The 12147-nt window shown below is 46.8% G+C and overlaps 1 protein-coding gene across 4 annotated transcripts in view; it reads left to right on the forward strand.

The window, feature by feature from the left end:
• EYA2 (EYA transcriptional coactivator and phosphatase 2) overlaps positions 1-12147 on the forward strand; it is a 266106-nt gene that overhangs the window by 175075 nt on the left and 78884 nt on the right. For all 4 annotated transcript variants that reach the window (XM_027622030.2, XM_027622033.2, XM_027622032.2 and 1 more), the window contains exon 9: positions 5389-5472. In XM_027622030.2, the coding sequence (XP_027477831.1) occupies positions 5389-5472 (84 nt within the window). The remainder of the gene's footprint in view (positions 1-5388; positions 5473-12147) is intronic.

Consider the following 12147-nt stretch of genomic DNA (forward strand, 5'->3'; position numbering starts at 1 on the left):
AATAAAGCAAGTAGAAGATTATTGGTCAAGCACTGACGTTTTCCCAAACAAACAAGAACCGCATGCATGAGAGAAGGGGGAAGGGTACTAGTGGGGACAGAGGCAAAACAGATGCCCCAAAAAACAGATGGAAGCAACCAATCAATATCTAGGGAGAAAAAAATGGGCATGTCCGTTAGTTCATACTTCTTCACCGAAGGCAGAAATATAGGAGGGCAGATCTGTTGGCCTGCGTGCACTATGGGTATATGGGCAGTATTGTCAAAGTCCGGGTCCATGCCAAGAGATCTGAATGCATCATCATCCCATCTCTGTTCATAATCCTGTACAATGTATGCAGCAACTACAAAGCTCAGCCCACAAACTCAGATGTGCTGAGAAATACCATTTTCATCATTTCCTTAAAGTCAATGTAATTTTGACTCTAAGTCCCCATCCCATCAGGGTGGTTAAGAAGCTCCACCTCGTTATTGGGGCCCCTTGCCCCCAGAATGGTATGAGAATCTCAGTGCTCAAGTGGTCCCAGAAGACAGAATAAGAGCCCCTCGTGTCCAGGATTTGAGGTGGTGGCTCCTCCCTTCCTCATTGTCAGTACCCGCCGTGGTCAGTGAGAGTCCAGCCAGACTCTGGACTTATGGGTTTCCGTGCCATATGCTGGGTGTAGAAATGAAGATGGGAACCTTGGAGTAGGAGATACAATCCTTTGGTTGCAAGCAACAGAAACCAGTTCTGGTTACTTAAGCAAAATGGAATTTACTGAGAGGGAGCAACATGGAGAGAAAGTCATAAAACCAAGGTTAGAAAGAACAGTAACAAACACAGGCCGTGCTGAGGAATCTCGGGAACCTTGAGGATGCTGCCTCTACTACAGAGTAAACCGTGTGAGATTCTAGAGACACTTGACGTAATGTCTGATTCCAAGCAGACAGCATCCCACTGGCCTGGCTCAGGCTTGCCCTTGATTGACAGTTCCACCAAGACAGCACACAAGGGGAAAAGAAAACCAGAGTGCTCTTATCGGGCAGGGACGGATGCTGAGTGCCCCCACAACAAATACCCACCCCCAGGGCTTTTGAGGTTTAGCCAGCGTTCACTAGTAGAGCGGTACTAGTTACCAGTGTTCACCGGTAGGGTTGTTAGTGCTTGTTGATGGCCAGCGTCTGTTCCAGCTGTCCCAGAAGGTGTTGAATATTTTGAAGACCGTGCTTGTCTCCTACCCTTGGTCAGCCTCCTGAGGTAGACCAGCAGCCATCCCCGCTGAGAGCTTGCCCCCCTGGGGACCTGCCACAGAGCCAGCATCCTCACTGCTCATGGGACGGCTCTTAGCCAAGGGATTTGTTCTCGTTTTTCCTCTAATTCTCGAAGCCCTCTCCTTCCAACGCCGAGGAGACTTTACACTATCCCCTCAGCAGGATTAGGCCTTTGCAAAAGGCTAGAAGAAAATCTGTTTGCCTCAGGTTGTCTTTGCTTTTTCTGCCTCCCCTATTTCTGAGGATTTCCTGCAGCTTCAAGTGCAGATCTAAGGAAATCACCAAGAGCAGTGCATACATCAATGTTTTTTTTTCTTTCATTATTTAGTCACTTAACGTGGCTTCTGCTCTTGGTAGGGGTGGGGGTGGAGAGACATTTTCCGCTAAACTGAGAAGGCAGTGGGGGTGGCATGGGAGTCGGGGATTACGGGGCAATATCATTCTGGAAACCTCTGCTTCTCGATTCCAGAGGGAAGAACCGCTGGTTAAGAACAGTTGAAAAGGTGCGAGCTGTGTTTCACTTCTGTGCTTAATGTCAGCATGGCGGGTTTGCCCCAGTCGCCCCTCCTGAGTCTTTGGCAGTGTTGCTAATGACGGAAGCCCATGAGAGAGAAGTTATGTAGAGAAGTGGAAAGGAGAGAACTTCTGAGTGTAGATTAGTTAAAATCCCTCGACTGCACGTGCCAGAAACCAACTTGAGCTAGCTTAAGTGAAAAAGCAGAAGTTATTTAGGGATACCAAGATTCTTTCAGAACCCCAGGGCAGGGGACAGCAGAGTGTCAGCAAGATACTGGAACCAGGAGGCAGACGGGGCAAGGAAGTGCATTTTCACCTTCTCTCCCCATGTGGCAGAGCGCAGGTGCTAGAAGCCCCGGTGCTAGAATCCCCCGTGACCGATCGACCGACCGACCAACCGACCACGGTATCTTTTCAGCACAGGCACGAACTGGTTCCTGGGCTCTACCCTCCTCTAGCCTTGCTCTGCCTCTGACTGAAACCAGGTCCTGGAAGAGTGTGGGGTGGTCTTTCCATCTTTCATCCCTCTCTTCCCTGGAGACTGGCCCTCCCCGCCCTTCAGATCACGTGGCCGCCAACTGCCATTCAAAGATGAGGAATGTCTTTCTAGGTTCCAATTTCAAGTTTCCGAGGAAAGGCCTCTGACTCCTTTGGGATTAGGGGCTTTCCCTGGCCCAAACCACAGTGGGCTAAGGAGTAGGGTCACCTGCAGAATAGCCACCAGGAACCTACCCACAATGGATCTAGGGCAGGGGAGGGAGACAGACTTTCTTCTTCAGAGGGAATGTAGTAGGTCAATGAATGGAGTCAGCATTCAGTTTGAAGATATTCACTGATTTTTTTTGAATTTCCTTACCAAAATTTCCCAGTTTCACTGATCCAACTGAGTTAGTTCAGATAAACAAGGACTTAGCATATTGAAACCCGGAAGCCCTCCTTAAAAACAGTAGTTGTCAAACTTTTTTTTTTTTTACCGTGACCCATAAGAACTACACTTAACACCATAACCCAGCATATACATACACATAACTATAACTAGACCCCAAAACTCACAAAATAACACTCAGATCTGCTGATTGCTTTGAAAACCCCTGCACTAACTGACCTTTTCCTCCTACAGACCACCCTTCCCTTTCCTGTTAAAAGCATGGCAAAGGCCCGTGTGTAAGTACAGCTGTTCACCTACAGAGAGTTTTCCAGGATGGCCCATTCGAGATGGCAGACTGAGTAGGTGCCTTTGGCTCCCACCCCCACCACCAGCTATACACATAGTCAGGCCCTTTGCTCTCACACACAGCGATCACCAGGAAAACCAACAATGTGAAAAATAAAGCCAGGATAAGGTAATAGGACAAGTGACAGGTAATTTAAAAAACAGGAATGTAGGAAAATTATGATTGGTTTTCTTATAAGGATCCAAAGGAGCTCTTGCATCCATAAAATAAGAGATGGAGGCTCTTGGGAAGGAATTACTCAGAGACAAAGTAAGAGTCACTGGAAATGTTTAAAATGACAGAAGTTTAATAGAAGGGTTCGGAGGAAGTGTTTAAGAAAGCCCCCAGAACACAGATCAAAAAGACAAAATTATAGAAAATGTATATTTTTTAAGTATAAGCCTTATCTATCAAAAAATGTCTAATTTCACTGTCAGAAATTCCAGCAAGAGAAAACAGTGGAAAAGGTAGGAGGAAATCATTTAAAGAAATAAGATTGAAAATGCTGGGTGCTAAAAACAGTATGATTGCCAAAAGACCACACCTAGGTGTATCCTTAGGGAACTTGAGGATTGCTAATATAAAGATCCTAAAGTGTCCAAGCGGGGGAAAAAAGCAAAACCTCCATAGGACTGAAGATCAATGAAACATCACACTTCTCACCAGTCACACTGGACATGAAGCTAATGGAGGAATGCAGTCCAACATCTAGAGGACATTATTTTCTAATTGGAATTCTGTACCCAGAGGTACCATAGAGCAAAATCTAGATAGATCAGATATGTAGGAATTCTACTTTCTAAGCACCTTTCCAGAAGACGCAGCTTAAGGATGTACTCAAGCAGAACAAGGAAGAAAACCAAGAGAGAGGGGCACCTATGTGGCTCAGCTGGTTAAGCATCCAAGTCTTGGTTTCAGCTCAGGTCATGATCTCGGGAGCCTGGGATGGAGCCCCGAGTTGGGCTCTGCACTCAGCACAAAGTTTGCTTGTCCCTCTCCCTCCTCTTCTGCTCCTCTCCGCTTGCACTCCAACCCCCCACCCCCCGCCATGCCTGTGCTCACTTGCTCTCTCTTAAATAAACAAATAAAATCTTAAAAAAAAAAAAAAGAAAGAAAGAAAGAAAAGAAAACCAAGAGAGAGACTTGGGATCTAGGAAACAGTGGCTCTCTCCTGGAAATGCAATAAAAGGACATCTCAGGATACTAGCTCTGCAGTGAGCCTGAAGATGATCCAATGCACACTGGAACATTCTGTCACCGAGAAGGAACATCTCTGATACAGAGGGTGTGGCCGAATTTGAGATTCTAATGAAGACACATCATTGGAAACAAGAAAAGAATTAAAGCAATTAATAAACTCCTGCAAAAACAGAAAGTTATTCCAGACAGGCATGGCTCCTATGTGAACAAACAGGGACGTGGCATGATTTTAATTGAGAAGGACCACAGGGAAGACATGACCTTAATGAGAGGAATGGTCTCCTGAAAGTGGCTCTGGGATTAGGACACTGGACACACAGAGAAGGAAGCAAAATCCCAGTGGGTTCCTTGGCTCTGCAGTGACCAGTAATCACAAGATGTGAGTGTTCTTTACTGGTTACCAACTTTGAAAACCAAGATCTAGACAGAGCACAGAAGATTGAAGTACAACCCTGAAACCAAAAGCACGAAGCAGTCTATCCACGCTGGCAGTGGGAAAGGAATGGTAACACTGCTCAAATCGGAGTGAGGAAGAGGTGGGGGAGGTGGTGGGGACACCAACAGCCATAATTTTGCATAGGGGATTTACTGTTTTAGCCAGGGAGAGTGTCCAAAGTGGATGGTCTTGGAACTAGAGGGGCTCACATAAGTGAAAAATGTAAAGTCCCGGAGAAATGAGGGACATTACCATGAGCTAAACCCTCATCTTTTGCATTACTCAGTCAAGAGCTATTATTGTCTGAAGTTGGCAAACTGGTAAATAAAGAAGGCGTAAGTATGTTACTTAGAGTTACGGAGGTAGTCACCAGAATTGCTAAAAACAGGAGCATTGAGAAGTAGTTGGGCTTACGGTGAGCGGAGAATGCAAAAAAGGTAGTACTTCATTTTTTCAAATGAATTATATGACTTTTATTGTTGTTTTTGGCCTGAACTCCTCCATTTTTGAGCTTTTATGTGGAAGGCAAGAACAGGCTTCTTGGTTCTGGCATTCTCTGGGTTGATAGGAGCCCAAAAGTGGTCATCAGAATACACTTTACACAGCTGAGGTTGGATGGGGACCCAGTGAGTCAGTGAGTCACATGTTTTATAACTTAAAGATAATGTTTTTCAAGATTTCTTTCTCCTCCCAGGGAATTAATTTCTGCAGACATTAAGTCAGATGCAAGCAAGTCCATTTGTCTCCATTCTCTTCCTCTCTTTCATCACAGCGTGTGTTCGTGTGGGATTTGGATGAGACAATAATTATTTTTCACTCCTTACTCACCGGGACTTTTGCATCCAGATACGGGAAGGTAAGAATCCACTTTGTCTCTTCTCTCTCTCTGTCTTTTTTTTTTTTTTTCAACACGACAGTCTGTCCAGCTGGTTTGTCCTGGGAATTGTGGGGGCAGTTTATGAGGCGGCTTCTCCAACAAAAGCTGCCCCTCTGGGTCAGTCTGGGTTTGAGAGCTCCTATGGAATGTTCCCTCGACATGTGAAAATTTAATTAGCTTCCCCTTCTGTCGTCCCCCATGCCGTTCTTCCAACACAAGAAGCGTTTAGCATCCACTTGATAGGATATAAGCTCAGAGTCTTTAGCTGTCTCCCTCCTAAGAGGGCGAGGATACACTGCAGCCAGAAACAGTAATCTTAGCTAAAAAACAAGGTAAAGTATTTTTCTAGTTCCCTGTTGTTTATCTTAGTGTCTCCAGCAGATGAATTCCATTTTCCTTCCGTTTTTCTAAGATGAGGGGGAGGCATTTTGTCCTCTCCGGTGTGGACCTTAGCAACAGCTTTGCAAACGTATCATGGACAAATTATGTCAGGGAACCATCCAGTTAGAATTCTGGGCAAAGGCTATCGGCTGAGTGGTGGTGAGTGGAAGAAACACTGAAACCACCCTCATAATGCAAAAGTGAACCCAGCTGCTAACACCCAAAGCCTGCCGATTCTCTGCATTCGTCCTGTTGGCTTCCCAGCAAACCACATATGGAGGCCGTCCCTTTGGGGAGACAGGTGGGGGTGGAGGGGCAGAGCTTTGGAGAGCAGGCAAGCTCTCATCTCGTCCGAGGTGACCGACCTGTTGGCAGCTGCTTCCACGCATGGGTAGGAACCATGAGACTCACCAGCGCCTGGAAAATATTTCTGTTTCTGTTTAGAGACCAGAAATATGATTTGACATCACCTCATGGCTTTTCCAGCTGCTCGTGTTTTTATGGGGGTTATAACAAGCTGGATGTGTAATTAGCAAGATAGATTTATCATCTGCCATTATGTTGTAAAGAATACAAAAATGGTGTCGGTGGTGCAGAAATCTCTTGCCACGTAGGAATGCCGTTAATATGTCTAGCAGTGCCTACAGGAAATCCGGCGTGCGTTCTTGCCCTGAGCACAGCTTAGGTAAAAGATGGCAGAGTCCAGAGCTGCGGAAAACACCAGAGTGGACTTGGCAGCCATTGCAAAAAGTGGGGCCATCCCAAAGGGGCTGTAGTAGTGAGATACCCACTAGGTCTGGGTGTTTTGGGGTTTTTCTCACCACCCCAGTAAAGCCCCCACCCGCTAAAAAGCATGCCTCCCCGCTTCTTGCCCTTTGAGATAGCCCACTCTGAAGTCCTACAGCTGCATGCTACAGCTGGGCTCTCGTGGACTGTGTAGGGCTGTGTAATCTTGGGGATGGGATGGTCTTTGTGTCTCTATCACCACCATTGCTGAAACCAAACTGGGCATCCTCAAGACAGGGACAAAGCCCAGAGCACCTTTCTGAGCCCGTGCTACCTGACCCTCTGTCCAACCCTACCCCCTAATCCCAGCCACCTCCACCTCCAGCTGTCGATCTTGCCCTTTATAGCTGCCTACAGGGCGGGGGTGGTGGTGGAGGGGGGGGGGAGTCATCCTACAACACAAGCCTAGTTGTGTCACTTCCCTGCTGGAAAATGGTCACTGGCCTCCCCATGGATAAACCCTAATCCCAGGCTCCCAAGGCCCTTCGTGAGCTGGTTCCTGCCCCATCCTGCAGCCCCGTTTCCCGCTACTCATTGTAACTTGCTTTCTGTCCTCAAACCTGGCCACGTTCTCTTCCGTCTCCGCTGGGTCTCTCCCAGGAAGCACAGGGTGCAGAGTAGGAAAGTGAGATGGGGAAGGGAGGCAGCCAATACACTTTGCACAAAGAGTTACTGCCGCAGTTGACTAGGGCTCAGTCCCTCTTGCGGCCCCTGGAAGACTCTGTAGAGCACGCCTCCGAGTGGACCCACCAACGAGTGAAGGTGCTGGGATATTTATCTGCATCTTCCCTTCCATCATAGGTTGAGGGCTTCTGCTAGAGTATTACCTCCCTGCACTTCTGGCCTGCCCCAAGAAAGCCATAGAGCACAGTGCTCACAATTGAAAGCCTCTGCGTGTACAGGAATGGCCACAGCTGAGGGCGTATGGGGAAGGGGCACCCTGGAAGCCTCTGCTGTAATCTGGAATGTTCTACCATGTTCTTTTACTAGATGAAATCTTACTTTCAGTTCTCATTTTAAATGTAGCTTCCTTCGAGAGGACTTTGCTAACCACTCCCCTTTATGTAAATTGCAGCTCCCCCTATTACTGAGTTTTTCATCTATAATTATGCACTCACAGTCTGTCTCCCTTCTAGGTTATATGTACCATGAGGGCAGGGTCTGTGAACACTTCTTTACCTACCCAGCCAAGCAGTGCCTGGGCCAGAATTGCTCAATAAATATTTGTTGCATGAATAAGTCAGGACGATCCTCTAGAATGAAAGCTACATGATGACAGGCACATTTTTTGCCCTGTTTTGTTCATTGCTTTATCCCCAGTGCATAGAACAGAACCCCCCACTTAGAAGGCTTCAAATAAATATTTGTTGAAGGAAGGAAGGAAAATAGTATCAAAACAAAAATGCCTAGCTGGTGGCCAACAACCAAATTCAGCCTGCAGACATTTTTGTTTGGCCCCTAGAGTGTTTGAAAAAATGTGAATTTGTCGCCAACATTTAAAAATCAGGAGATTGCACAGACCAAAACAATCCAGATTTCCAGCTCTTCTTGAAAAATTAGAAAATCTGGCAATCCTGCATTCTCATGTGGCAGCAATCAATAGGAGCTGAGTAGCAACTGGCCTTTTGCGGGGGGGCGTCTGCTCTGCAGCTGAACCACAGCCCCCACTTGGCCTGTTTAACCCACTTATGGGACCCTCCTGGCCTCACTGGCATCTGAGTTCCAACATCTGTCCTAGAATTTCGGAAACACAGAAGGTCAGAGTTGGAAGGACCTAGGAGACCAACGTGCCCAAATAGTCGCCATGGTATAGAAGGAGAATCTGAGGCCCAGAGAGAGTAAGATCACCCAGCAGAGAGTAAGAATCATATTTCAGGCTCACTTGCCTGCTTGTGAGCCCCCAGGATGCCCAGGGGAAACTGAGATGAGAAGCTCTTGGAGCATCCAAGTCCTCTGTGCCAGGTTCACTCCAATTCTAGAATTCACCACTCCCTCCTTCAGCTCTCTCCCCCTAGGTGAGGAATGAGGGGCTTTTTTTATTTGCTAAAGCCAGCCGCCCCAAGAGAGACCAAAATAACCATGGCTTAAACAAAACAGTTTGTCTCTTCCAAGTAACAGTCCAGGTGTGAGCAGCTCGAGCTGGTAGGGCTGCTACACACCAGCACCAGGCACCAAGGCCTGTATGTCCTCTGCCATTACAGAACACTGCCCTCATTGGCAAGGTAAAACCGGCTCGCCCCCATGTGTATATTCCAGTCAGTGGGGAGGGGGAACAGGAAAAGGAGAATTTACACCTCTTTATTTTACCTTATTTTTATTTTCCTTCCCTCTCTGTTAAAGGCCAGACTCAGAATCTGTGTATGTATATATATATGTGACATATCTATATCTCATTTCTGTTCACATCCCATTGGCCGAAACTTGACCACATGGCCACATGTAGCTGCAAGGGAGTCTGGGAGATGTAGTCTGGTCACATGCACCATTGAAGTTCCAGAATTCTATTATTCTGGAGGGAGAAGGGAAGAATGGATATCGGAGGACAGCTAGCATTTCCTAGCACAAAGTACCATCTCATAAGAAGAACAATGAAAGAGGAAAATGTTGAGGAAAAAGATCCTAGAGGGCAATCATATTTGTAGGTCTAAAGCTCCAAAGAGAGATCTGGGCTACAGCGATAAACTTGGAAGTCAGAGAAGTATCGAGGACCTAGAGGAACAGGAGTATGAGCCCCATTTTGCAGACAGAGTAACTGAGGCACAGGGAGGTGATATAGTCAAGGTAGTCATAATAGAACTAAAACACATGGCTTTGACTTTTGGCCCACAGCTCTTTCTCTTTGTGCTTTTTCCAGAAGCTACAGCTATGTGGAACTCATTATTAATAGCCAGGATCAAGCAGGAGTCCATTTGAAGCATGGAGTGTTTAAGCTATAAAGGGTATTTATTGAATCACAATAATTGAAAAACTCAGAGGTACCTGGAATTCAGGTGCGGCTGGATCCAGGAGCACAAGCAGTGTTCTCAGGGCTTGGTCTTTCTGTATCCCTCGGCCGACTTTCTCCATATAGCAACTCCCTGTCAGCAGTCCCAACTGAAAAAGACATACCTCCGGAATTCCAGCACAGCTCCCAGGCTTGAATCTCATTGGCCCAACCTCTGTGGCTCTGGTCAGCCAGCCTAGATCAAGAGCCGATGCCCAGAGAGAGTGGAGGAGCAGGTCAGTTCCGCCCCAACCAAATGCGTAGAATGGGGGAGAGATGTTTCCCAAAGGACACTGAAACGCTCTTTCCAGAAGAGGGTGAGGACCATGGAGGTCCAGAATGGGTTCTGACGGCCGAGACATCCTGTACATCCATGCCGAGGCCCAGTGGCTCTTTGCTTGTGGCCACTGCATTGAGCACTGTACAGGAAAGCAGAAGTCATACTAATTGTGGTCCCAGCCAAAGGGGTAACTTGCTGTTTACTTAAGGAAATAAGACCAACAGAGCTAAAATGATTAAGGACTGATTCAAAACAGAGCGTTTGAATTTTCAAACAGAAACTGGGCTCTCTTCCTGTTCCCAGTCAGAGGCATGTGCTGCTCGAGGCTGTCATCTCTCCACTTCCTTTCCATCTCTTCCTACCCAGTGCTCAGCGCCAGAGCCTCCCTCTGGTAGCAGTACCTCCCTCATCTTGTGGATCCATTAGAAATTCCCTGGAGAGCTGGAGCGGCCCACAGTCACCGCCTCTTCCCTAACCTCTGCTTCTCCCACCTCGCTCCTAGCAGTCCCTGAACTCTATTTTTTCCAGCCTGGATTAGACAAATGCAAGGTGGTCAGGAGCCTTTCTTTGCTGTGGCCAGGAAAGGACTCTTAAGAGGGATTCATCGGCAGTCCACCCGCCCCGGGGTTCACAGCAGGTCGGCGCTGACTCCTCCTTTGGTGCCTTGCCTTCCAGGCAGCTCAGTACCAATTGGAAACTCAACTCCAGGACCAGTTGTGTGTGTCTTTTTAATAACAGCTTTCTGGAGATAGAATCCTGTGTGCTCTACCCATACGTTTCCGTCTGTACATTTCAGTGCTTTTTAGGATCTCACAGAATTGTGCAGCCATGACCACCATCTAATTTTAGCACATTGTCATCACCCCAAAAAGAGACCCTGTGCCCCTTAGCGGTCACTCCCTGTTTCTCCGAGTCCCTGGCCACTACTAATCTACTTTTGGTCTCCATAGATTTGCCTCTTCTAGACATTTCTTATAAAATAAATTCAACAATATGTGGTCTTTTGTGACCAGCTTCTTCACTTAGCCTCCTGTTTTTGAGCTCTGACCCATCCATGCTGTGGCGGGCACCTGTACTCCAGCCCTTCTCATTGCCATGTGGTTCTCCCTTGTACGGACTGTACTACATTTTGTCTGTCCCTTCCTGAGTTGAGGGACAGCTGGGTTTGGGGCTCTTATGCATAATGCTGCTGCGAACATCTGAGGATAAGCTTTTGCAGGGACACCTGTCTTCAGTTCCCTTAGGTATGTACCCAGGAGTAGAATTGCTGGGTCATATGGTAACTCTAGGTTTAACATTTTGACCAACTGCCAAACTGTTCTCTGGGGTAGTTGCACCATGTTATGATCCCCTAAGCAGTGTGTAAGGGTTCCAATTTCTCCATCTCCTCACCAACACTTGTTAGTGTCTTTTTGGTCATAGTTCTCCCAGTGGGTGTGAAGTGGGATCTCATGGTGGTTTTGATTCGCATGTCCTTAATGACTAATTATGTTGACTAGTGATGTTTCATGTGCTTATTAGCCATTTGTAGTATCTCTTTAGAGAACTACCTATTCAGATCCTTTGCCCACTTCTTTAAGGATATGTCTTTTTCTTATTGACTTATAAGAGTTCTTTATATATTCTGGATATATATGTGATTTGCAGTATTTTGCAACAGCAGATAATGTGATTTGCAAATATGTTTTCTCCATTTGGTGGACTGTCTTTTCACTTTGTGGATGGTGTTCTTAGAAGTATTTGAAGTATTTCAAGGGAGAAAGATTGAAATTAAATTTGAGAAAAGGTAGCCAGGGAATGAGGCCTCATGGAAAAGCTCAATGTTGAATAAAGACTCTAAGGCGGGGCGCCAGGGTGGCTCAGTCAGTTGAACATCTGCCTTCGGCTCAGGTCAGGATCTCAGGGTCCTGGGATCAAGTTCCACATTAGCCTCCCTGCTCAGCGGGGAGCCTGCTTCTCCCTCTCCCTCTGCCCATCCCCACCATTCATTCTCTCTCTCTCTCTCTCTCTCTCAAATAAATAAATAAAATCTTTAAAAAAAAAAAGACGAAGTAGAGGAACAGATATCTGGTGGAAGAGCAGAGGGAGCGGCAAGTGCAAAGGCCCTGAGGCAGAAGTTTGCCTGGTGGATTTTAGGGACAGCAAGGAAGCTGACATGGTTGGAGCAGAGCAAGCAAGGAGAAGAGTAGTAACTCACCAGCCTTTTACTCTGAAGGCTTGGAGT

Source organism: Zalophus californianus, chromosome 8 (assembly GCF_009762305.2).
Source record: "Zalophus californianus isolate mZalCal1 chromosome 8, mZalCal1.pri.v2, whole genome shotgun sequence".
Taxonomy (NCBI): Eukaryota; Metazoa; Chordata; class Mammalia; order Carnivora; family Otariidae; genus Zalophus; species Zalophus californianus.